Source organism: Quercus suber, unplaced genomic scaffold (assembly GCF_002906115.3).
Source record: "Quercus suber isolate HL8 unplaced genomic scaffold, Cork oak 2.0 scaffold_54, whole genome shotgun sequence".
In the NCBI taxonomy this organism is placed as follows: Eukaryota; Viridiplantae; Streptophyta; class Magnoliopsida; order Fagales; family Fagaceae; genus Quercus; species Quercus suber.
In genome coordinates, this window is record NW_027069519.1 from 1,185,387 (window position 1) to 1,213,316 (window position 27,930).

Sequence of the window (27,930 nt, forward strand, 5' to 3'; positions counted from 1 at the left end):
CCTTTTTTCCTAACATGGCAGCACCTCCTTAAAAGCTTCTACTATTATATATAGTATTAGATTTTCAAAAAAAATCCACGTTCTTGACAGAAAGAAAAGTGTATACCATGTGCCACACATGGCAACATAATACTTCAATGTATTGTTTTTTGTTATATTTTTTTTTCTACAAGTAGAATAACTTTGGATACCGTCAAGAGCATTATAGCTCAACTTGTTGGCAGTTTTTGGTGTTTTCAATAGAGATGTACATGGTTCAAACACCTCCTCCCTCTTTATAACTATCAAAGATTCCAATGTCTTATTCCTATTCATTTGAAATAGAGTCTGAGGCACTGCATTATAATATTCAAATGCATTATATATGATTTAAGAGATATATGAATAATAACAATATTTAGAATTTAGCAACTCGCTCCGCTTGGACTAGTGTCTCTTTGGCATCTCTCGCCTTAGGAAATACAAGACCTTGATGCTTTAAGGCCACCTTTTGCCTTTGACAGTTTGACTATATTGGTGTAAATGTACATTGAAAAAGAAAAAGAACTACACATTCATTTAAAATGCTAGGGAGAGAATGGAGATGGAAAACTACACAACAAAGTTGGCAAAGTCGGTGCATGTGTGAGAATATTGCCTTCCTGTTTTTTTTCCTTGTATATTACAGCCCAAAAAGGGAAAAAAGAAGAAGGAAAAATCGAAGAGAAAATATACATCTATAAGCGGATATAATTCCATAACAAGAGGAGTAAACAATAATTATTTGACATCAGTATCAGAGTCCAATTGCTTACAACTTACAAGAACACCTTGATCCCAAATCTCAAGAGACCTGTAAAAATGCAGATTGGACAGAAGTGGATCATTTAACAGGAATTTTCTGTTAATGGAACAATACAAGACTATTCAGTCAGGGAAAAGTGTGAGAAGGGAAGCTATTGCAGACAAACCTTGTCCCATTGACATCAATACAAAGAAAGTGGCCATGTCGCCATCCATCTTGAAAATGGCCAAAAAAGACATCACCAGACTTTGAATAGAAACGACCTTCACCATTGGCCTTTCCCTTCCAAAAGTTAGCAAACCAGCGATCCCCAGTGTGAAAATAAAACCAACCCTACATGACCAAAGAGATTTATTATGCATCTCAGGATAACCCACAAAGAATTCTTCAAGATACAAAATATGTTGGTGAGTTGTATTAAAGATAAGAGAACCATTAAGGAAACATTTTACCACCAGCAATAAATAGGATGTGTAGTTCTATGCGTTTATGCCCACTACGTCACTATCTAAAGAAGCAAAAAATGCACAGGTTTGAAGTACGTATGGTTGGTGAACTTTATGAGGTGAAAAAAAATATCCTCCTGGGAAAAATGAAGATAAGTCATGTATGATGGTAATACATAGTGCAATGAATGTTGAAAACAGATAAAAGAAAAATTTTGTGGACATAAACATAACTTACACAGTAGCAACACTAGTCAGCTAAGGCAAGCATCTGGACATTATCAAATGGGATAAATTTGTGTTCTTTGAGTTGAAATGTTCAAAGCGTTCCATTTTAATGGTATTGACCACAAAAATTTCTACAAATCCTCATGATTTAATGTGCTCAGCTCCATTTAGCACATAGACCAACTGAGATAGCACAAATTGAGGAAAATGTTAAGTATTCTTCTAGTGAGAGCCACTTAGACAATTACGAATGCAAAACTTTTCATCCACCAATATTTACTCAATTCTCACCAATACTAAATGTTCAGATAATGTAGATTCCATGTCCTTTGACTAATTTTCATTTTATTGTTATTTTTCAATCTTTCCATGCACATGTTTTAATCCATATGTTGTAATTATGTAATTATCATTACAATTAACAAAATGAACTGCAAAACATATATACGAACTCAAATCCATAACCATGTGTCCAGATCATGCAAGTCTGAGTCTAAAAAGTAATGAAAAAACCACCTAACTGGATTTTATGGTGTGATAAAGCAATCTATTTACAATGTCACGATGATACATTTACCAGAAATAATGAACTCAAATCCATAACTCCCTGATATTGTTTAACTTTTTACATACTTCAGATGGCTTCATGTAGATAAAAGCGACATAATAAGATCATTTCTAGAGTACTGCATCTTATTAAACATATATTTACTAATCAATTAGACAAAATTCTTTTCCCCAGTAACAAAGTAGTATTAGTCATTTAGAATAGCTTCATGTAGCAGTTGTGGCATCACCCAATTATTCCCAACCAAACGAAAGACCATATGCCAATGCTTGAACTACTAGGAAATTTAGGGATAAATGATTTATTGATTCCTCATCCTCCACATGCAACACGAATCCTTAGTCATAATACCCCTTCTACGCAAATTATCTATAGTTAGAATCTTGCTCCTTTCTGCAGTCCAAGCAAATAAATTCACTCTTGTTGGTGAAAAAAAAAAAAAAAAAAAGATGTGACTCTTCTTGGTGATTTGATCCTCCATATACACCATAAAAATGAACTATGACCCTCTGCTTTTAGTGCTTCACAATAGGTTTTAGCTTGGAAACCACTATAGCAGGAAGTCAAATCACCTTATCCTTTTCTCTTGGATTGGTGTGGATTGCATATAATAGTTCTAAAAACTAATTGGGATTCCAGCTCCCAGTCATGCAAAGATTGGAATAAAATAAAATTCCAAACATATAGAGATTGACTGTCTCTTTTTTGGGGATTTATTGATGACAAAACATATTGTCAGTTGTCATTCCCTATATTCGCTTGGATGATTAATTAGGTGATATTCTCACTAAGCCATTAGAGTTACATGTTATGTTTTATATTGGCCTTTTATTCTTAAGTTAGCTTAAGTTTATTATTGTAATTATGTCATATCACTCCAATATAAATATATGCAGTGGTGAAGGGCTTAATCTAACTATGCTATTTCCATCAAATTAAGAAGTATTTCCAAAATTTGCATATCCAAATTCAATAATTGAAACATGTAAACAAGAAAATATATTCGAAATATTGGAAATATGATATGCAGTAAAGTGGAGTAGAACTTATCACATGACCCATATAGTGGTCTATCTAGTCAGGAATCAATTTTAGTTTGAAATAAAGGACAAACCTTACTTTGAACCCCATAGCTAGCATTATTATACAAAACCATCATCTAAGAAAAGAAAATGACAAACCTTGCCATGCATAACATCTTCCCTCCATGATCCTTGGAACACATCCCCATTACTGAAGTAGAATGTACCCGGACCTGATTTCTTACCATAGCGCCACGTACCATCATATATGCTTCTATCTCCAAGAACCAGACGACCCTGTCCACATTCACTCATAAACTGACATTCCATTCTGTCTGTCCTGAAACAAATCAAATGCAGAAGATATTTGCTCAAACATTTTAAGGTTATGGAACAGTACCTTTCCTTCAGGAAGACCCCCTTGGCATCGCCCCCTGTAAATCCCTCCTCTGTATTGTATCTCTACAATAGGACTCCACTTTTTCGGTGAATCTCTTTCTGCTTCCTGTATAAAAAGTAAAAACTATACAATCAAAACTGAAATCATAACATTCAGGAGAGCATAAAACAGGTCAACATCAAGATAGAAGAGCAGACTATATCAAACTACTTCATTAGGCTACATCATCTTAAAGAAATGTCGGAACTTTTTTCGTCATTTCTATAAAGTACAGCAAGATATCATCAAAAATTTAAGTTCTAATGTTGAAATTACAGCAAGATATCAAACTACTTGAACGAATGATGTAGAACAATTTTCATGAGCTGCAGATTACCAACATAGATGCTGCACGAACAGAGACAACTCCTTGCTTCTTAGGGACATCAACATATTTTCCATTAAATAGAGTAAATGCACTATTATAAAAGTCCTTCACTACTTCAAAGCCTGCATCAGTCAATGCACTCCAAGAAGAAACGCTTGGATAAACAGTTGGTCGTGCTTTCACATCATCATCAGTTTCTGGATTTGGGTTTTGTGTTGTAAGTGAGATATTAACATTGTCTCTCAACTCATCTGAAGGTCGAACTCCAACTGGAAGGTGGAAGATGCTCAGGTCATCAATTATTGGAGCAGTTCCAGTGTCAGTAGCTCTTTCTTTAGCCCACTCCTCTGCAATCTGATATGCAGGCCCCAAGTTCCAACTAACTAGTGGCTCCCTCTGGAAAGCAGGAGTTCCTAGAGAATGCATTTTAAACATGATTACTCAAAAAAAAAAAAAATCGTTTGACTAAATCAGATGTAGTAATCAGGTGTTTCAAGAATTGTCTAGGGAGCGCAATTCAAACTGCAAATTAGTGATTCACAATAAGAATGATTAAAAAGATACAGTGTGCTACCTTCAGTAATTGCGTTGTAAAATCTGAAAGACTTGGTACTGGTTTCTGCTAACCCAACCTCACTTTGTTCAGATTCACTATTATAATTCCTACAAAATCCAAAGAAAAATAGTATAGATCTTCATAGCAAAGATATCATTAAGTGAACTAAACCAAAGGAGAATAGCAATCAAACCTTGAAGCATATAACTCATTATCATCTCTGCTCAAGACTGTCTGTAAATCTTCAGCAGTACCGTTTTCATCAATCCCATTTCCTCTCTCATGAGTCAGTCCTGAATTTATCCCTTCACAACTTGCATTTACATGTAAATGTTTTCCCTGAATGTCACTGAACTGCGGGTGGTGTTTCCTTAGAAGATCAAAAACAAAAGGGAAATGCTGGGCCAGTGTAGACAATATGCTGCTGTTTTTCTGAGAAGACTGTTGCCCAGTATCACTGGTAATCACATAAATTATACATCAGAATGTTGGAAAGAAAATTTATTAGCCAGACTAAATTTGAGGGATAACTTTAATTGAACAATATCACACACTAGTCACTGAAAATGAGGCATAGATTGCAAGAAAAACCAAACACATGAAGGATTACAACTAGAATATAGCAGGCAATATGAAAGTTTCCGGGTTGTCTGGATTATATATTCAAAGAAAAGCATCTTCTCTCTTTCAAGCTACAGAGAGAAATTTCACACATTCAAAAATATTTATGGCCTAGGGGGGAAAATGGAGTAAACTGCAAGAAAATTTCCATGACCACTTGTGACACCTGAGCAAGAAAGGACAGGAAAAATTCCTCTTTATCCAATGGAGATCCTCTGTTAACATGAGACCCAGCAAGANTATCTTGCCACTCTCTCCCACTCCTATAAAGACCGGCAGAAGGAATGCTCTGCTCGTCTTTATTTCTTACGGCATAGTCGGCCTAGTTGCCATCTTAAAATCCCACCCTCAAGACCATACAGTAAAAGCCAATAGTTTTTATATATATAACAAGGAACCTCTTCAAGGCAGGGCCACTTTGTGTACCCACTCCTATAGAGTAAACTTCGAATATACGACCCTGTTTGCAAGAACCGTGTATGGGAAATCCTAGGACTCGAACTGAAGACCTCATGGGGGGTTCTCATGAGGGCAACCAATAAAAGTTAATAATTTCAAGGATAAAGTTTAGCTACGAAATTGGTTATAGTCTTATGGTTCTCTAAAGACTAACACCATAAGATTCCGATACTCCGTTTGTACACTAGCCACCCTAATCATTCCTATATTTAATGTCAATAACCCGCCTCCAAAGGTGAGTTGTCTCCGTTCCATATCTCTACATCCATTTCCCTAACAAAGCTTGATTGAAAATTCTCAAATTCCGAACACCCCAATACTCCAAACTTCAATGGGTTACAAACCTGAGCCCACTTAACCAGATGGAATTTGGGGGACTCATCAATTCCACTCCATAAAAAAATCCCTTTGAAGCTTTTCAATATGATTAGCAATATCCACCAGAATAGGGAAGAGGAATAGGAAATAAGTTGGCAAGCTTTTAATTAAAGTAACATTACCTCCCTTTGATAAATATAACTGCTTCCAACTCGCTACTCTTCACTGAAGTTTTTCAAGAACAGGGGTCCATATCTCCCTATCCTTGACTTTAGCATCCAAAGGAAGCCCCGAATATGTCATTGGCACTCATATAAATATATATATATATATATATAAGTTTAAGGGTTATTGTCTTAATAATGTTGGGTCTAGATTATTCTGGAAATTCTATTAGTATTAGAAGAATTTTATTGGGTCTTCTTAAGTCAATAGGCCTTTAGTACTAGTATGAATTAGGAGTTCAGTCCTGGTAGATTAAGTCAGACTAGTCAGTCAATTGGTCTCTATAGATATGCTTAATTGTATTCAAAGACGAGACCTTGGCCAATTGAACATTGGAATATTGAGTTTTGAGTATTGAGATTTGTCCATTCACTCTTCTCACTCTTTCTTTATTTTTCCATTACTATTTTTGGATACTGTTCAGAAACCTTTGCGCAAGAAGAAACTTCTTCTTTTCCTTCTTCTTAGGGTCAGCTTGATACAATTTTAAGCCTAAGTCAATAAATTCAAGTGAGGCGTTTTCTTATTCATATTTGAGATTTCAATTAAAATTTTTGTTATATGTTGTTCAGTGCTAGTAACAAATTTAACAATAAAATCACCCAATAACATCAGCTTTCACACGTAAAGCTAGATTCACTTTAAATCAAATTAATAATACGTTTTTTTTTTTTTTTTTTTTTTTTTTTTTTTTTTTTTTTTTTTTCACACCAACTGTATATAAAGCATAATATACCCAAAAAAAAAAAAATGAAATTAACTTTTTTCTTAAATGTGTCATGAAAATAAGTTTGTTGGAAATTGCCTCAATTCTTATTTGGATTTAATTTCCTTATTGGGTTTCCTCGGTGTCAAAGGAAAGAGTTTTTCTTATTGAGTAAGTAATTGGGTATTTCTTGTTCATCAAGGAATAGAATTAGAGCCTTCTAAAATAAACATTTCTGCAAAGAGTTTAGTCCCAGAATGGGGCATTGGCCAAAGTAGTCCTCTTGTGCAAGGAGTAGTGTGGTAGTGTTTTTTGGGATGACAAATACCTGCGTGTGTGAGGTATGCTTAATATGGCCCTTAAGATATCTCACAATGCAAAGGGCAACCTCCTAGTGTGGAAGGTAAGGCACTACCATGTATTGACTAGCTATGTTGACAACAAAGGATATATCTGGCCAAGTAAAGGTGATGCGGTTTAGTTTACCAACGATATCTCTCTCAGTCATCCCATTTTGGTCATCTCCAATTATGATAATATCATCAACATAAACTATCAAGTAAATACAAGCTCTTTTAGAAGTGTAAGAGAAACGTCACATTCCAAAACTGGCAATAACGTCACCAGGGCTGTCCAATAAGACCCAGACCCAAAAAAACCAACCGACCTAGAGCAATCCGAATTGAAACCTGCTCGATCTGAGCAGTGTGGTGGTCAACAGCAGGTCTGTGTCAAGTAAAACTGATATTGGCCAGTCAAGTGGCAGCTTTCACTGTTTGAGAACCAATTGGACCAATTCAACTGAAAACACTGCCGTTCTCCTCATCCCCTCTCTGTGAGCCACGTTCTTCAACTTTTTCTGCTAATTTTTGCCAAATATGATGGAGATCTCAACATATCAGCCAAGCTCTCCCCCATATCTGGGGGAGATCTCAACAAATCTGGCAAGATCTCACTGAAACTAGTGAGATCTTGGTCTAATCTCACGATTCACCACCGTGCATGACACGTTAACAATCCATTGTCCCTGAGACAGGTTTGACTGATCCGACCAAAGGAATTACAAAGCTTTGGCGGTTGATTCTGACTGAATCGAATGACAAGTCTAAAATTTCAACACCCATCAGGTTGAATGGTGGGTTCACCCTAAACTTGAACTGACTTGACTCATGGACACCCCCCTAAATGTTGCTAAACTTACCAAACCATGCTTTGGAAGATTTTTTAAGGCCAACAAGGCTTTGCATAGCCTAAAAACCTTCCTAGACTCTGGCTGAACAACAAAAAACCTAGGCGGTTACTCCATGAAGGCTTCCTTTGGTAAATCACCATGTAAGAAATAACTGCCAATCATATTAGTAGCTAGGGAATGAAAATGCAAACATGGACAATCTTAGCAACTAGGGAAAATGTTTCAGAATAATCAATGCCATAGTTTTGGATACACCCTTTACCAGATGACAAGCCTTCAAGAGCTTAATATACACCCAACGACAGCCAACAATAGCCTTCCTTGAGGGAGGAGGTACTAAATCCTAAAGTGCCATTCTTGTGAAGGGTTGACCTCTCTTCTTCCATAGCTATCTTCCAGCCAGGTATTGACAAGGCCTACTAGACAAACTTAGGGAGACAAATGGTCATAGGAAACAAAGTTGGATAGGGGGTGAGATGGAGACCTTGAAAAATCTTTCCCAAGTCCAACCAGTGCTTATTAAAGAATGAACTTATAGCCATGCTCAAGGCTTAAACTCTTCAAACAAAATGGTATCAGATCTTAGGTTTTTTCTCAAGTTTAAACACATGACATGGAAGAATGGGTCATGGCCATGCACACAATTTCAACTTCTCAAAAAATACCCTAAACTAAATTAGCATATCGAATAGCCCTAGTGAGTTGGTTCAAACACATTCAATTGTGACTGTGAATTGTTGATGACAACTATGAGATATTATTAATATCAGCAAATTCCGGCTCCTGGAAATTTGCACAACATGCAACAATTTCCAGGATTCTTCTTTAAATATCTCTGATGCGAAGATCATAAAAATGTAAGATGACACTAAAAAAAGTTAGAGAACAAGAGAAATAAAAGTCAATATATAAATTCAATTGATCATGCTCTAATATAAAGTTGACATTTTGCTCAGTTTCAGCTTTTGTAGCAACTGGTTATCAAAATGTTTCTATTTACCAAGAAAAAAGGTTAGCAAAAGTTCAGCAACAACAATGACAATCTAACAACTAAGTTAAAAACATAAATTTTAGAATGCACCTTGAAGATTTTTTAATTTTATAAGATTAAAATAGTACCTTCCTTAAAATTCAAAGATGTGGAAGAGAATAATATTAAAATTGATGCCAAATTTATGATATGAATTTCACTTCATGATGATTGATGGTCAAGGAAACAGTACAGTTTTAATTAAGGAACAATAAACTAGCAGACAAACCAAGAATTAAGGCAACATTAGCAAACACTCTTATATAAATGACATCTCACCCTACTATAAGAACTGTTGTTACTAGCAGGTTGGGCTCCAGATTTGGCTCGTGAGTAACAGATAAAATAATGCTTTGTGTGTATTCTGTAATTTGACGGAAAGTACACAGAAAGGCATGTATATCACTGTTGTTGACAGTATCTGAACTTGCAAGGATGCATATAACCATGCCATTCAAGTCCTACCAATAAAATTGAAAAAAAAAGAAAAAAAAGCCACCATTAATGGAATGGAATAAGTAAACGAGGCATTAATCCAAATACTCTCTCTCTCTCTCACTCCCCCCCCCCCCTCCCCCCGGGTGCACACCAGCTCTGTGTCTCTCTCTCTCAATCAGTTTGTAATACCAAAACCTGAAAATAGCACAAAATGACTGACCAAAGAAATGGAAACTTTTTTTGGGAGGGGGTGTAAGTTATACTTTCACCTTGTAAATCTTGGACACAACACCTTACTATCCACCTTTGTCTTACAGGGGGAGCAAGTGTTATTTAAGCTAGAGCTCATTGCCATAAAGAAATAGGAACTAATGAAAGAGCAAAGAACCACTGTTATCTGTTACATACAAAGATTTTTTTGAAGTAAAATAAAATGGGTTTGAAGTTAGAAATTCTTGAGTTGGAAGAATCTGAATTCAAATCCATGTAGCCGAAGATGTTTTGCCAATGAGCTCTAGCTCAAATGGTATCTCATTCTTTTGTAAGAAGTACGGTGGAAGTGAGTTTGTGGATTCAAGACCCACCATGTTTGACTTAACGGTAAAAAAATAAATGGTTTGAAGTTTGGGAGGAGTTTGCATTGACAATGATTGGATTTTAATTGGCTGGAATCGATGAAAAAGAAAAAGGAATTGGGAGAACTTGAGCTTACAATTGAGTAGACGAAATTGCTTTTGGAAACAAGATTGACCTTTTACAATTCATGGCTNAATCAGTTTGTAATACCAAAACCTGAATATAGCACAAAATGACTGACCAAAGAAATGGAAACTTTTTTTTGGGAGGGGGTGTAAGTTATACTTTCACCTTGTAAATCTTGGACACAACACCTTACTATCCACCTTTGTCTTACAGGGGGAGCAAGTGTTATTTAAGCTAGAGCTCATTGCCATAAAGAAATAGGAACTAATGAAAGAGCAAAGAACCACTGTTATCTGTTACATACAAAGATTTTTTTGAAGTAAAATAAAATGGGTTTGAAGTTAGAAATTCTTGAGTTGGAAGAATCTGAATTCAAATCCTGTAGCCGAAGATGTTTTGCCAATGAGCTCTAGCTCAAATGGTATCTCATTCTTTTGTAAGAAGTACGGTGGAAGTGAGTTTGTGGATTCAAGACCCACCATGTTTGACTTAACGGTAAAAAAATAAATGGTTTGAAGTTTGGGAGGAGTTTGCATTGACAATGATTGGATTTTAATTGGCTGGAATCGATGAAAAAGAAAAAGGAATTGGGAGAACTTGAGCTTACAATTGGAGTAGACGAAATTGCTTTTGGTCAACAAGATTGACCTTTTACAATTCATGGCTGAGAAAACCTCCTCATTGGGAACGATCAAGTTTCATGACTTATAATTCAATTCTATAGCTTGTGCCCTTGGACCATTGTTTGTGTACCTAATTGCAGTTTATAGAAAAATAAAGTGTACTTAATTGTAGCATCCACTTGCTTCTTGGCATTGATACTCGATACAAGCTGCCTATTTGTGATTGGAATCAGCTCTCATCATTTACCTGAATTTGAAGGATGTGCTGCTACTGTTGTGTTGCCAATATTGGTGTCACTGCGGGGGGAGAGAGATTTTTTGATACTACCTGTGGCCAGACATCATGGCTAAAGTTGGTCACACAAGCAAGAGGGTTGACATTGCAACAATTAGTAAAGTTTAGGCTCAATATTGCTTCAAATAGGCAGTTCAGGGGCCAAAGAGAAACCAAACCCAAACTGGGGGTGGCAAATAATCCCCCCAACACACCCCACACCCCCCCCCCCCCCCCCCCGGCCCCCCTCCCCTCGCGCATGGCCAGACACCTATGCTAAAGCATGTGATTAATCAAATGCTTATTCCTTCAGAAAAATCTAATAAATGGGTAATGGAAAGTTGATATTGCAACAATTTGTAAAATTTAGACTCAGCATTGCTCAAATTAGAAGTCCAAATAGAAACCAACCTCAAGTTTGGCAGGCTAAAATTGTGGTTTGCTTCAAAACTTAATGATGCATACCCTAATGAGATATATAATAACAAGAGAAATATTTATAATTAGAGAATCTAATAGCAAAGAAAGCTACAAGAGGGAAATAAAAATTTATTTATCATACAACCAGAGCAACTGAACTGACAACTTTGATCATACCTTTACACCAACACCAAGGAAGGGACAGTCATATAGAGATTGTAAAATTGAAGTTTTGGCATTGTAACCAGCTCCAAATCCAATTTTTGCTTCGTTATAGCTTTGAAGAATCTGTAAATGGTTGCATTAGCCATACAAAATACTTGAATTGAAATAACAGAAAGGAGAAGAGATGCAAAACAGGAAATTGGTAAATAAAAGACAATTGTAATGTTTCTTCCTGTAAAAAGCTAGAACAGAATATAATACAGCAAATCTAAGTAGCTAAATTATCATAAGTCATGAGGAACAGCCTAAGTGAAAAACAAGACATGAATTTAAAGTGGTAAATTAAATCCATCAATAACCAATGCATGAGGGAATGATCTTGGAAACTTACTTTAGTAAGTTCTGAAACTTGGACTTCTTTCACATCACCGTGTGATACATCAATAAATTTTCTGTGTCTCTCCTAAAAATGTCCACGGTATAATCAAGAGACAGCAAGGCTGATAAAAACTTTAAGAGCCAAACAGATACCAGAGAAAAGTAACTCACAGATATAAGAACAGATATGGCATTAATAGCCAATAGAACAGCATTATTTGCAGTCTTTACAGCCTCATCCAGAGTAACCAAATCCTTTCTGAGTAGCATGTCGGTGTCAACATCTGTGGATGAAAAAAAATGAGATGCATTATCCTAAAGGAAATATTGAATTTATTTCCTTCCGGGATTTTCTCCTCAAATTTATTCTTGCCATTAATGCCACCCTTCCCACCCTCACCACCACCCACGGCTGACTGAGGAAAGCTACCAGCCTGAGTTTCAAAATCTGCTACCTGTGTGCGAGAATTATCATTCGGAAATTCCACAAAATTCTTCACGGTACCAGCCTGAATCTTTTCTTCGCTGAGTGTCTGCTGAACATGCTTCAACCTTGCCTGTACCGGAGCTTTGACAGCCTCCACATAAGACCTGGCAGGTTGGTATTTTGGGATTTGCTTGAACCTATACGGTACAAACTTCAATCCACCCAAAGCATATTGAGAAGGTTCCAAAAGCCTTCTTAATTCAATCCCAAAAGTTCTCCAACCTTGTAGTAATTTTCCGACAAGAATAATGATAGTTCGCCGCAACCCTCCTACCTTAAGCTCTGTCACTGATAAGTACTGCCCAAATGAGTTGGATCCCCGTTGCATCGTGTAAGCAGTATCACCTTCCCTGAACGTGAAGAATTGCTTAGGACTAACCCCACTCACGGTGTGTTCCAGATTCCGCATTGTCCAAAGAGTTGCACTCTTGCCCATAAACACCGATTGCATATAGTATTTTCCCCGTTCAAAGATCTTAAGGGAGAAAGATTTCCCACCTTCCTCAATCACCAACTGAAACAACTTAGATTCAATAAAGAAACTTCGAAATCCCCCCATACTGTCCCTAGAAAATGAAAACTAAAACAGAATTTGTGGCTAATTCGAGGTAGCCGGGCCTCCTCTCAACTCAGAGAGAGAGAGAGCTCATGACCAGTTTTTACTAATGTCAATGCCTGTGCAACACCTTGTTCAGACTCTGCATCATAAGTACACTCTGCCCTGGTCAGAAACAATGGTAGACACACAAACCCATGCACACGCACACACACACAAAGAGAGAGAGAGAGAGAGAGATGCTAGGAATATAAAATCTTTTGTAGTCTGAATGCATCTTCACCCAACAAATCTTGAACCCAAGAATTCAGAACAAGGGGTGGATTTGCAATTTGAGCCTGAACTTGTAGGCAAAAATTACAATTTTAGGTTGTGTTTGGTTCCCGTAAAATATTTTCTGGAAAATAGATATTTTCCGAAAATGCTATTTTCCAAAAAAGGAAAATATTTTTAAGTGTTTGGTTGTATTATGAAAATTGTTGTAGAAAATATTTTCATGTGTTTGGTTCTATTCTGAAAATGCTATTTTCCTACAAATTTTTCGCATTTTCTCAGCTATTTTCTCAGCATCCAAATGAATTTTATTGCAAAAAATTTCAAAATCATAGCCAAATCTCAATCCACAGCCAAAGTTTATGACAGAAAATTACAGAAAATGAAATAATCACAGATAAACTTTTCTCAGCCAAATCACACCACCACAACAACAACAAAAATAAAAAATCACACAGGAATCAAGCGGGTCGAAGGTCGAAGATCGGTGGGTCGAAGGCGAGAACGTGCGGCAGAGGCGAGATCGAGCGGGGGCGAGATCGATCAGCGCGGTGCTCGGGGTTCGCTGGTGACGAGACCGGTGCGATCTGGTGCATGCGATCGTCGGACTGGAGCTCGGGGTTCGCTGGCGACATCGAAGGCGTGATCGTCGAACTGGTGCGTGTGATCTTCTTCCTCTCGCTCTCTCTTTTTTCAGAAGTCATTTGAAGTGAAAATAGGAACGAAAATGGTTTTACAGGATTTTTGGGTTATTTTCCGGTCAAAGGGAAAATGGTTTGAAGTTGACTGAATTTTCCAAATCAACCAAACACTCCAATTTTACGGAAATGCTTTTCCGGAAGTGGTTTGAAGCCAAACCAAACGCAGCCTTAGTTTAGCAAGTTGATTAGCAATATAATTAATTCACAGCATATATTTATCAGACCACAAAAAGAAAAAGAAAAGAAAAAAAGAAAAAAGAGCAACTGTTATGTTAATGAGGTATCTACCGACTTCATGCACATCTTTTTTAAGAATTCATGTGGAAAAATTAGAGGTAGTAGGTTGTTTCTCTCAAGAATGTGATTGACAATTTTGAGTGGGCATTTACTGGGGTTTATAGGCCTTCTGACAGAGACAGACTGCATTTGTGGGAGTTGGCTTGGGTTAGAAGTTGGTGGAATGTGCCATGGTGTGTGGGAGGTGGTTTTAACACGGTGTGGTTTCCGTCAGAGCGCCTTGGTGCTGAGTCCTTTATTCTTGTTATGCATGAGTTTTTGAACTTTATTGCAGATCATAGTTTGTTAGACTTACCTTTGGAAGGGTGTGCTTTCACGTGGTCTAATTCTCATGAGGTTGTGTCGCAATCTCGGCTTGACAGATTTCTGTTGTCACCTGATTGGGAGGACAAGTTACCTATTGTTAATCAATGTTGGATGGAGAGACTACTCTCAGATCATTTTCTGATTTTGTTAGAAGGGGGAAATTTCCAAAGGGTAAAAGACCATTTTTTGAGAACATATGGTTGAAGGCAAAGGGTTTGTGGAGAAAGCTAGGAAGCTCCTGCACGAATATGGATATGGATGTGGGTGTAGGTGCAGTGCGGCAACACAAAATTTTTTGAAAAAGTAGGGCACGGGTGTAGTGGGGATACATTTATTAATTAATTATTAAATATATTTTTATTTGTAATTTCTATATATTGCTAAGCATTTTTCATATAATGGTAAACAATGACACTTCACACTTGACAGCCAAGCATTTAGTGGCTAGTGGAAGACTGACAGAAAAGCAATTCATCTTCTTCACTATCTGCAAAGAAGAGAAGGCTTCAGAGAGAACAAAAATTCAGAAACGGCAAAAACGCAGAACAAGAGAGAGAGAGAGAGAGAGAAGAAGAAATGTATCGGGCTGTATCGGATTTAAAAAAACACGTGTGAGACGCATCCCAGATGAGTCCGACACGGGTACGGCTACCATGTAGCCGCACCCGTGCTTTCCCAGGAGAAAGTGAGTTCTTGGTGGGACTCTTATCATATCTAGGGACCCCCTAGTTATAGAATTGCTAATAAGCAGAGAGCTTTAAAGAATGATTTGAAGATATAAAATAAGGAAGAATTTGGTGATGTGGAGGAGAAGAAAAACAATTTGTGGAAGGGCCTGCTTGAGTTGGACACTGTTGAAGAAACTCGCCCCTTATCTGATGAGGAAAAGTAAGACAAGGATTGGCTCAAAAGTGAGTTGAAAAAGACCACTCTTTTGGAGAAAATTTGTTGGAGGCAGAAATCAAGAACTCTTTGTCTTACAAAGGGTGATTGAAATACTAAATTCTTTCATCAAATAGAAAACTCTCACAGAAAGTTCAACACCATTGATAATCTTATGGTGAATGGTGAGTTGACATCAAACCTGGTTTCCATATTAGAATGAATTTCTTAGAATGAATTTCTTAGTTCTATAAGCAGTTGTACTCTGAGAATGGAGAGAATAAATACCAATGCTGGATGATTTGGAGTTCTTCAGTAAATTTGAAGAGGAAGTGGCTTGGTTGGATAGACCTTTTGAGGAGGATGAGGTGTTAGGGGTGATCCAAGGTTTTAATGGAGATAAGGCTCTAGGTCCAGATGGTTTTTCTATAGACTTCTTTTAGTCATGTTGGCATATTTTAAAGCAGGAAATTATGGAGTTGTTTCAAAATTTTCACACCCAAGCATTTTTTAGAAGAGCCTTAATGCTTCTTTCTTGCTCTCATTCCAAAAAAAGTGGATGCTATGGATGTAAGAGATTTTAGGTCAATTAGCTAGTGGGTGGAGTTGACAACATCATTTCTAAGGTGTTGGCTAATAGCTAAGAAGGGTGTTGCATGGAATTATTCTGGACACAGAATGCCTTTGTCATAGATAGGTAGATTTTGGATTCCGTTTTAGTGGCTAGCGAGTGCTTAGATGGTAGATTGAAGGCAGAGATTCCAGGAGTGTTGTGTAAATTGGATGTGGAGATAACTTTTGATCACATGTCTTGGGACTTTCTTATGTATTTAGAAATGCAGGTTTTCAAAAAGATGGAGGAAGTAGATAATGTTTTGTATTTCTATTGTTTGATTTTCTATTTTGATAAATGGCAGTCCTAGTGACTTTTTTGGGAGCTCTAGGAGTTTACATCAAGGAGATCCTCTTTCCCTGATGTTATTTAGCATTGTGACAGAGGCTTTGAGTCGTTTGTTGCAAGTAGCAGTTAATGATGGGCTTATATCAAGATTCACAATAGGTACTGTAGGCAATAGGTCATTGATGGTGTCTCATCTTCTATTTGTAGATGATACCTTAATCTTTTGTGATGTTGATTTGAGTCCGATGGCAAAATTGCGGGATATTCTCTGGTTGTTTGAATCTACAACAGGTCTCAAGATTAACTTAGGAAGTTTGGAGTTGGTCCCAATAGGGGAAAGTGAGCAATATGGGAGAAATAGTGGCTTTATTGGGATGTAGACATCCTCTCTTCCAGTGAAGGTTAGCAAGGTGGAAGTGGCTTTATTTTATCCAAGGGGGGTAGGTCACTCTGATTAAAAGCACACTCATGTCTACCAACTTGCTTTCTTTCTCTCTTTCCTATCCTGGTGAAGGTGGCCAAATGTAATGAAAAACTTCAGAGAAAATTTTTATGGAGTGGGATTGGCAAGGAGCATAAATTCCACCTGGTTAATTGGGCGCAAAATTGTGAACCAGTTTGATTTGGGGGTTTGCATATGAGAAACTTGAGAAGATTTTATCAAGCTTTGTTAGGGAACTGGCTATGGAGATATGGGATCAAGAGGGAGCATCTTTGGAGGAGGATTTTGAGGCTAAGTATTGGAATGATTGGGGGAGGGGGGGCTATTCTCATACTGTGGCGGGTCCCAATGGTGTGAATCTTTGGAAATTTATACGACAGGGATGGTCGACATTTTCCCGGTTTCTTCAGTTTGAAGTGGGAGATGGTACTAGAGTGAATTTTTGGCCTAATGTGTGGTATTGTGATTGTCCTCTTAAGGTGGCTTTCCTGAAGTTACTTAGAGTCAATTGTAGAAGAATCCTCAATAGTGGCCCATTGGGATGTTTGATTCTCTAGACTAGTCCAAGATTGAGATTTGGGAGCTGGAGCTCCCGTTGCTTTTATGGAACTTATTTATTCCAAGCTTGTTAGGGGTGAAGGGGTGGATAGACCCTATTGGAGACCTACCAAAAGTAGAGGTTTTAAGGTTCAAAATTATTATCACCCCCTATCCGCATCTAATAGCATGTCCTTCCATTTGAAATTGGAGTGGCAATCTAAGTTCCTGCCTAAGGTTGTCTTCTTTTCTTAGGTTGTTACTCTAGGGATGATTTTATCTACTGTCTTCTTTTCTTGGGCTCTTGCTCTAAGGATGATTTTATCTACTGAAAATCTCCAAAAGAGAGGTACTATTGTGTTGGATTGGTTCTGCATGTGTAAAAGGTGTGGGAAGTTAGTGGACCACCCTCTTCTTCATTGTCCAATAGATTATGAGCTTTGGAAAATGGTGTTTTGTTCATTTAGACTCCAATGAGTTATACCAAAAAGGGTTATCGATTTGTTTGCAGCTTGTCAGGGTTTTTTGGAAGGCATAGAAATATTGGCTTTTGGAAGGCTATGCTACATTGCATCTTGTGGTGTTCCTTCCCTGCCAAATACCCCACATGGGGCAATGAGGGATCACAACCCAAATCGCCCTTAACCTATACTTGTTGAACTTGCATGGCCAATTGGCTAGGAGATCAACAACCCCACTCCACATAACCTAGTGAACTTCGAATATTGAAAACACCATATTCCACAACTCTCAAGCTGTGGGGCAATGCAAGAATAAATGATCAACTGTCTCTCCATACCTCTTGCACATGTAGCAACAATCAATCACTACTAAACACCTCCTCAAATTATTAGTAGTCAAGATAGTACCTAGTGCTGCAATCCAGAGAAAGAAACTAACCTTTGTTGGTGCCTTCAACTTCCACAAAGGCTTCCAAGGAAAAGAGAGTTGGGTAGTAGAATGAAGGACACCCTATAATAGGATCTACCATCGAAAATCTTCTTGGAAGAGGGATTCCAGCAATTTGATCTACTCCCTCAGTCTTTGCAGTCTAGAATAGATTAGATCAAAGAAAGAAGCAACTGATTCAACTCCTAATTATGTCCAGTTGAACAAAACTAACATTCCAAAGGTAATGTCTCTACGAGAGATACAATTCAGCCACTAAAGCTCCTTATGTGAAGCGATGCCATAAAGATCGGGAAGTCATCTTTTAGAGGTTCCATAAACCAGGTCATGCGAAACTTTAATTGAAGAGCCATCTCACACCTTAAAACTGACACAACCACGGAACACATCCACCCTTCCTAATGCTTTCCAAAGACATACTCCATAAGGCCCCTGCACTAGATTAGACACCAACACAAATGCCCTCCCCCCCCCCCCCCCACCCCACCCCAAAAAAAAAAAAAAAAAAAAAGACTACCATATTTGGCATCCACCACCTCCTCCATAAAGCATCCTTCTCCATAGAAATCTCATAACCATGAAAGTGATGTCGGACAGCCTAGAGGTATAACTCGATTTATTTTCAATGGTGGAGGATAAAGAAAGCTTGAATGTACTATTGTTCTCTATATGGGTGGATGGGACTTCTTATTGAAATCTCAGGTTGATTCATAATTTCTACCATTGGGGATGGAAGGGGTAGAGTCTCTGATAGATTACTTATATTCTCATATTTCTCTTCTAGAAGGGCTGATTGCATGAGATGGAGAACTAGTAGCACTGCGATGTTTAGCATTCATTCACACTATGAATGTGAGAAGTACTATAAAATACTTCCATGCAAATGTATTTGGACCACAAAGTGTCCAAGAAGGTGATTTTCTTTGTGTGGACTGCAACGTTGAGTAAAATTTGACATAGACAAAGAAACAAAGATGTATTAGTTTTAAAAATTTGATGGTCAAGAGATACCAAAGTGATTACTTTCAGTATCTTAGATAAATAAGGATTGAGGACTGAAGAGGATGTGGATCATAGGATAAGAGAAGAATGGATAATGTGCATAAGCGAATCAAAAATATTGTGAGATCGTAGAATACCTATTAAGTTGAAGGGAAAGTTTTACAAAGCTGCCATAGGCTAGTTATGCTATATTGTATTTGATTTTGGGCTATCAAGAAACATATGATCATAAAATAAGTGTAGATGAAATGTTCAAGACTATGGCTTTGTTGTTTGTATAACTATTAGCCAAAATAAGTATACCGGCCAAACACCTCAAACACCCTATTTAAACCGGTTTGTTTCAAGTGGGTTTACATAGCATTTTGGCGACCAGTACAATGTATTTCATCCATTCCAGCCAGCATAGTAGCTAGTATTGGACAATAGATGATTTGTGTCGAATCGAGCAAAATAGTGTCATGTTGTACATTGGTGTCAGATTTCTCCTGACTGGTACAATTAGACATGTCTATTAATTGAATTGTGCCGAATCAATGAAAAGACATATTGTTCGATAAATAACATGTGGGTTTATATTGGTCTTTTACTATTTGTTTGTAGATTTTTTGAAAGTTGTTAGGCGGTTAGTTTAAGCCTAATAAAACATGATCATTTTAAGCTTTCTAACTCATATTTCAAGTATAACTCTTTCTCTCCTCACCAATTTTTTCTCAAATCCAATTCAGGTTCTGTCTCTCTTTCTCATATCTAATCTCTCCAACTTAAGTCCCCTCCTGTCCTTTCTTCTTTTTTCATTTATTCTTTTCTTCACTTCTCTCTTTTTGGTCCTTTTTGATTCCTCTCCTTTTTTTTTCCCCACTCTAATCATGGGGACCACAAGAGGCACTCCTGGTCCAAAGAAGTGGGTTATCTCCAACTTTTGACTTAGGTTAAATGTTTTTTTTTGGTCGGTAATTTTATGTGGATTAAGCAAATTTAGAAACTCCGTACTGGATTACTTTGTGTTAATGGACTATGGACAGGCATTATATATTATAAGGAAATAGATTAAGGCCATGTGACTGCACACATAATTTTATTTATTTATTTATTTTGATTTATCAGTAAAATATAACTAAATGACTTATGAAAAAAATTAGTTTAATGTAACTAAATGTGTACATATACAATGAAAATATTATCCCATATCAAATATTTATTTTTATTACATGCATTTTGCCTTAGTTCATTATAATAGTAAGTGTTAATTAAAACTGGTCATTGGTTGATAATGTCCCAAGTTTATAAGCAATATAGCTTTTATAAATGTATATCTATAATTTTTCTATAAATTATATGAAGTGTTCTTATATTTTACAATATATGATATGATATGATACATGATACAAAAATAAATAAATAAATAAAAATTGATTCATAATAGGATTCGCATTTTGACAACTAGGTCAATCAGTATGGTATATTTCGATCTTCGGTATGAATTTTATAAAATTGATTTATTCAATTCTTTTAACAAATGCTCACTGCAAAACCAGTAAACAGAGTTGTTATAATACAAGATATGACACATCACTCACCAATAAACAAATTTGTATGCTCCTGAAGCTTTCCTACCAAACGTTTAACCTGCAAATTAAGTATAGATTCACAATGTTTAGGATACAATAAAGGTTAATCAAAAGGACAAACTATTCATGAATCATAATGGTAAACTTAATATCTCCACAGCTGTGTAATATCTAAACCACAATGGATCACAACAAAATGAAGGTTTGAAACTGATGAAAAGATTAAGCTGACAACCTAGAAATTTTCTAGGCTAAGAATGCTGTGGATAATCTAATACACCAAGGAAAAAAACTAGAGAGTAGATACAGGAAGATGCATTATCTTAGATAATTTCTAATAAACCATGAACAAAAACTACAGATTTCTTCTTCTTCTTATTTATTTATTTTTTCTTATAAGTCACTCCAGGAGCGACAAGGGTTTTATGAGTTCCAATCATACTTTTTACCCCCTGACAAGTTGTGTTCCAATCATGGTATAAATGCAATAATTGCAAAATATGTGCATTAAAGGTCCGGGGGAGTTGAAACTGGGACCTCTGATTCCTTTTCCAGAGCCTAAACCAACTCTTCCACCCTGGTGGGATATGAATTTAATGTGGAGTTCACATCATAGACAACTCTAATTTGCATTATCTTTTAACATCAAAATTTAAGCTCGATAAATTTTGACCACTTTTTAAGTTGTACTGCACTCATGGCATATCACAGAAGTAAACTCAAGTTCGTAACTGACGTAGGACAAGGGGGAACAACAAAATCTGATTTAGAACACTAGGGGCAGATCTGGTATAGCTAGGGTTTTGAAGAATTAGGGTTAGGTTTTGATGGGGAATAGGCTAGAGAATAACAGGGATTATAGGGTTTCCAGAGGGGACAAGGATTAGTAGGATTTGGGAATGAAAACAAAGGTTAAAATCAGGATTTGGGTTATTGTGAACACTTATGTGAATAGTAACCGTGAATAGTATAATTAAAGAAAATGGATAATTCTAGGCATCACAACTAGACTTCCTAAGCATCACACCTAGGGTTCCTTTGCATCACACATTGGAGAAGGTTGCATCACACAAACCATAAGAAAGCTTCCTAGCTCTTAAATTCTGAAAACATTAATTATCTCCATAGAAAGCATTACAACTCTTTAAATAGAAAACTAATACCTAATCCTAGTTGAACTAGGATTTCTTAAAACCCTAATAAGACTTGGACTTGGACTTCTTAGACTTTTACTACTAAGCCCAACTAAATAACAAACTTAAATAAAACCCAAAAGAAGATCTAATGGACTGTTAGCATAGCTCATTCTAGAGTATTATGAAATTACAAAATTGCTCCTGATACTTAAAATCAAATAAAATATAATAAATCTGTCCACTCTTTTTTTTTTTTTTTTTTTTTGAGAAACAATAAATCTGTCTACTTATTGCCTCTTGCATCAGTAACTAACATTTTTTTTAAAAGGAGCATGCATGTCATAGTACCCAAGCACACAATACCTCATCTTGGCGCTTCTGACCTTCAAAGCTGAATGGCTTCAAAATAATAACAACGATAAATCCATTTGCAGAATTTATCGTCCTCAGAATATCTACTGCTGTAACGTGATCAAATTCATCCCCTGCACTAGCAACCTAGAGAAGAACAAAATAAAGCAGATAAGTATTTATTGCCGGTAAGTATTTCATAGAATTGCTTATCAATGTTTAGTGAAAAATAGGCACAGAATTAATCCAAACAGATATAGACTCATAAATAAAAGAGTAATAGGTAAGGAATGTACAAACAAGAATAATAGGTTTTGGAACTGATTGTACAGATAGTGGAGCTTCAACAATTCTTGGAGTAAGATCTGCAAAAAAGTAACCCAATGGAGCAATAGATTATTTGAAGTGATGAATATTTTTTTATAAGTAAATAATTCATTATAACGAGAAAAATGGGTGCTACCCAAGTACATGGGCTGTATACATAGAGTAAAGCACAAAAACAAAAAAGAAAGGACTAAGAGAGACTGCAGAAACAGATATTTCAGCTTTGCCACACTGTATTCTTGCCCCTCAAAGCACCGAGCATTCTGTTCCCTCCAAAGACACCACATTAGGCACAGGGGAACAGCTTTCCAAATCCCTCCCTTACTTCCCAAGAGTCACAACCCAAATCCTCCATCATCATTAATGAAGATCAATTACAAAATTGCTCCTGATACTTAAAATCAAATAAAATATAATAAATCTGTCCACTCTTTTTTTTTTTTTTTTTTTTTTGAGAAACAATAAATCTGTCTACTTATTGCCTCTTGCATCAGTAACTAACATTTTTTTTAAAAGGAGCATGCATGTCATAGTACCCAAGCACACAATACCTCATCTTGGCGCTTCTGACCTTCAAAGCTGAATGGCTTCAAAATAATAACAACGATAAATCCATTTGCAGAATTTATCGTCCTCAGAATATCTACTGCTGTAACGTGATCAAATTCATCCCCTGCACTAGCAACCTAGAGAAGAACAAAATAAAGCAGATAAGTATTTATTGCCGGTAAGTATTTCATAGAATTGCTTATCAATGTTTAGTGAAAAATAGGCACAGAATTAATCCAAACAGATATAGACTCATAAATAAAAGAGTAATAGGTAAGGAATGTACAAACAAGAATAATAGGTTTTGGAACTGATTGTACAGATAGTGGAGCTTCAACAATTCTTGGAGTAAGATCTGCAAAAAAGTAACCCAATGGAGCAATAGATTATTTGAAGTGATGAATATTTTTTTATAAGTAAATAATTCATTATAACGAGAAAAATGGGTGCTACCCAAGTACATGGGCTGTATACATAGAGTAAAGCACAAAAACAAAAAAGAAAGGACTAAGAGAGACTGCAGAAACAGATATTTCAGCTTTGCCACACTGTATTCTTGCCCCTCAAAGCACCGAGCATTCTGTTCCCTCCAAAGACACCACATTAGGCACAGGGGAACAGCTTTCCAAATCCCTCCCTTACTTCCCAAGAGTCACAACCCAAATCCTCCATCATCATTAATGAAGATCGTGACCTGTAATGTTAGAGGTGTTGCTAATGTTCGTTTTCGCATGAATGCTCAAGATCTTGTGAATAACCATCATCCTGAAATCCTTGTCATTCTGGAACCTAAGATTAGTGGTACACATGCTGAGCATGTGATTAACCATGTGGCGCTGCCTCATCACTTTCGAGTTGATCCCAATGGGATGTCAGATGGTATCTGGGTTCTATGGGAGTATCATAGATGCAATTTAGATATTGTTCACGCTACTGAGCAGAGTGTAACCATGCTCGTCCGGGTGGCTCCTAGCCAAACCTTGGGTGGTTCGTGTTGAGCACAAATGGAGGGAAGCCAACAATTATGCAGATATTTTGGCAAAAAGGGGAGCTTCTTAGTTTGAGAGAGAGATATACTATAATACATGCCCCACATTTTTGTTACAATGCCTCTTTTGGAATTCCATGGGTTTTGTTTCTACCCATGTGGTGTGCTGCAAATAAGCTTGGCCTACTTTTTGGTGTCATGAAGTCTATGTTTGTAGTCTCTTGGCCAACTCGTGTTGTTTAGCTTTGTTTTTTTTTTTTTGTTTTTTTTTTTTGTTATGTGTTTATTTCTTTCAGTTTGGTTTGTACTTTAAATCAAGGGTTTAGTCACTCCTGTTTTATCGTTTAAACTCTGTTCTGTGTCTGTAAGTTTATTTCCTTTCAATAAAATTTCTCTTTTATGAAAAAAAAAAAAAAAAAAAGCTCCCCATCCAACACACCACCATCTCCTGCACGGGCTTCGGCATCACTCAGAACACACCAAATAACAAAAAACCATTAGGACCCGGTGCTTTATCCCCACAAAGATGTCTAAGCACCTCTACAACTTCCTTAGTAAATTCCCTCTCTAGCCAAAGGCCCAATGCACATACTCTCTATCCAGGTCCTAAACTATACTCCTCCAAGCTAAGGTATCCACGTCTCCGTTTCCAAATACAGCCCTCTAAAAAAAGTAACAATACCATCCCTGATCGCATCTTAAGTCTCCCAAGTACTCTCCCCCATTGGTTTTTCTGGCAATAAAATTGTTCCTCTAAGTGCAAATTTGTGAGACAATTGAAGAAATTTTTTTTTTTTTTTTTTTTTTTTATCCCCTAGCGACAATTGGAGAACTTCATTCAACAAACTTTTTCCACACCCCCTCTTTTTATAGTGAGACTCCAAATTTCATCTAGGTAAGATTCCCAAGACTCAGTGAGATTCTAAAGTTTCATATTCCTTTCTTCTTCATTGTAATGATTTTAATGATATTATCTTCATTTTCATCTTTATATTACCCATACAATTAGGTTGTGGAAGCTCATAAGATATTCCAGTTGTAATTGTCTCAGTTGTATTTCAACTAAAAGTAGTCATGCCTAATTTTTTTTTTTTTGGGATATATATTAAGAGTTCTAAATAAAACTGGAGGTGCAGAGTGAAACATCTCCAAAAAAAAAGGGCCCAACTCAACAAAATTAGTAAAAGAGTAAGTATGATAGAATCTTGAGATTCAGGTATAACATGAAAGAAGAATAAACTTTTCCCGGACCTGCTTTGTTGTAATTGCACCTTCATTGAATCTTTCATGAGAATATTCCTGCAACAAGTTGATCATGATGGATATCTCATATACATTTACATAATGAAGTATGAAAATTTCCAAAATAATTGACTGATCCCAGCACATTTCAAGTATAGAATACAAAGATAATTTGACCACATATTTAGTTTCACACCTAAGAAATTTACGGAAGGCAAACATCTTGTCTATGTGAATCATTTCCTCTTGAATAAAATTATTTTGCTTATAAAAAATAATAAAAAATAAATAAATAATAAAAAATAAATAAAAGTAGCTCCTAGAGTTTATGTCATCTATAAATTGAAAAAATAGGTAAGAGGAATTGACATATGAAAAATTGGGGAATTTGTCTACATGAGCTTGTGGGGATTAACATTAGGAGAATATTTGGATCTAAGGTTTAGAATGGTTGAAGAGAGGGTTATGGGGTTGTGTTGGGGATTAAAAGATGGTTTGATAAGTTATTTGATAGCTATTTGGTAGAAGAAAATGTGGGGTTTTAGGTTTTAATAGGTAAAATAAAGGACTTGATTTGGGATTATAAAGAACAAGAAAGAGAGAATTTTATGGGGTTTAAGGGCTGTATGAACAGTATCCATGAACAGCTCAAGAAAGAGAAGTAGAGAGGAGAAGGGGAGAAAAGAATACAAGATGGCCAAAACATGCCTCAATACTCAAAACGTTCAATATTTGCATTAATCAACTTCATCTCTTCTTTGAGCACATTAAGCACAAATACATATAAGGACTCTTTTTTGTACTAGTAGTATTAAGACTCCTAGTTCGACTAATAAACTAAAAACCTAATAAAAGACTAACTTGAAGTCAAAGAAAATAAACCTAAGATACTTAGGAATTCTAAGAAAATTCTAGACTACCAAAATACCCTTAATTCGTAGGGATTGCAGTAATTATAATTTTGCCCCTAAATTCAAATTGACCATAATCTATTAAGTAAAAACCCAAATAAAAAAACAGTTATAACCCTAAGAAACACATAACTAGACCTTTAAAATCACATGAATTTTACTTAAATTGGACTTCACTTCACATGTAAGCCCAATAAAATAAGCCTCGAATATGCAAACTACAAAGCAGTAACAAATCAATCTTCCATGGATTCATCAGCAACATGAATTTCTTTCACAAGAGGATCTCAAAAATATCTGCTTTATTACATGTTGAGGGCATTTAAAACCTTCAGAAGTCCAAATATTCCTCTCCATATTGTCCACAACTCTCACTATGTAACAACATTCCAAGCTGAGTTTTTTGCATAACTTGTACATGCTTGGATGGCTACACTAAGTGCTCATTCATTTTCTAGTATACTGTATTTTCTAGATTATTGTACTTTTGTTTGATTATCCCTTACAGTATACGACCTGTACTGTTTCATTTATTATTTTTTTTTTCTCATTCTAGTTAATCAAGTTTGCACTTACTTATCAAAATTTTAAATATATATATATATATATAACCTCGTAAGTTTTAAAATTTTTTTTTTTTTTTTTTTTTTTTTTTCAACACACTTCCAAAATGGTCTCGATTCCAAGCAGTTAACATCTTCTAGCAAGTTTTCAATTTTTTCGATACCACATGCATCAGAGTACCATCATGGTTTATCGCCCAAGCTCTAGAAATAACATCATTGCAATCCAGACTAGTTAACCATATAGCCTCAAACTGAAAAGGTTTACGTCTCCATCGTTGGTGCTTCCCATTTGAGTCAAGGGACAAAAGAATCAGGCGATGATCAGAAGTAAAACAATGCAAGTGTCTAATCCTTCTTGTAGGAAATCGAGCAAGCCATTCATAATTAGCTACTCCACGATCCAATCTCTCCCATATCAGCTCACCTCTACGACACCCATGCCAGGTAAAATTCGGACCCGAGTAACCCAAATCCACAAAACCACACTAATCAAGAACATCCCTAAAGGCCTACATGAGATTATGAGCTCGCAGCGCACCCCCTTTTTTATCTTCCACTTACAGAAGCTCATTAAAATCCCTAAAACAACACCATGGGAGCTTCGGCTTTGAACTCAACATCTGTAACATATTCCAACCTTCACTACAAATATTTGTATCCAGCTCACCATAAAAACTTGTCAGTCTCCATGCATCCTTTGTTCCACCATTAATAATGGCATCTATATGATATCTAGAAACACTATCGACCCAAACAACATTACTATTCTTCCACAAAAGGGCCAATCCCCCACCCTCTCGTCATTATTGACAGTGAACAACCCAGTAAAATTCAACTTAATTTTAATACATTCCATTTGCTTCTTAGTGGACCAAGTTTCTGACAAAAACACAATCTCGGGATCTTTTGCTTGGATAATATCGCCAAGCTCATTAACTGCACGGCGTTTCCCAAGCCCCCGGCAATTCCATGCTAACAGATTCATTGCTATCGGTGGGACTGGGACGCAGCCTCCACCGTTAAATCATTAGAGTCCACCCCTCTTTGCTTCTTGCTACTTTCTAACTTCTTGCT

The 27,930-nt window shown here is 36.5% G+C and overlaps 1 protein-coding gene across 1 annotated transcript; it reads right to left on the reverse strand.

Annotated features, from left to right (window-relative positions):
* Window positions 1–529: 529 nt before the first annotated feature.
* On the reverse strand, window positions 530–27,841 carry LOC112010834 (protein ACCUMULATION AND REPLICATION OF CHLOROPLASTS 3, chloroplastic). Its single transcript, XM_065772161.1, has 17 exons — window positions 27,706–27,841; window positions 23,440–23,504; window positions 23,152–23,286; window positions 22,574–22,666; window positions 22,286–22,420; window positions 20,796–20,844; window positions 12,094–12,206; window positions 11,936–12,007; window positions 11,557–11,667; window positions 9,202–9,383; window positions 4,565–4,828; window positions 4,390–4,478; window positions 3,825–4,228; window positions 3,449–3,553; window positions 3,208–3,345; window positions 951–1,117; window positions 530–832 (listed from the first exon to the last, which is right to left on the reverse strand). Exons 1-17 carry the CDS (start codon window positions 27,839–27,841, stop codon window positions 760–762), a joined length of 2,331 nt encoding a protein of 776 aa, XP_065628233.1. The 3' UTR covers window positions 530–759.
* Between the last annotated feature and the right edge of the window lie 89 nt (window positions 27,842–27,930).

Excerpts from the sequence above, each read along its gene's own strand:
- LOC112010834 (XM_065772161.1), bottom strand. The coding sequence starts at position 27,841 with ATGAATCTGTTAGCATGGAATTGCCGGGGGCTTGGGAAACGCCGTGCA. Across the intron at positions 22,667-23,151 it reads GTCAGAAGCGCCAAGATGAG|ATTGCTCCATTGGGTTACTT; the intron begins GTATTGTGTGCT and ends TTCAAATAATCT. Across the intron at positions 1,118-3,207 it reads AAGATGTTATGCATGGCAAG|GGTTGGTTTTATTTTCACAC; the intron begins GTTTGTCATTTT and ends TTGGTCATGTAG.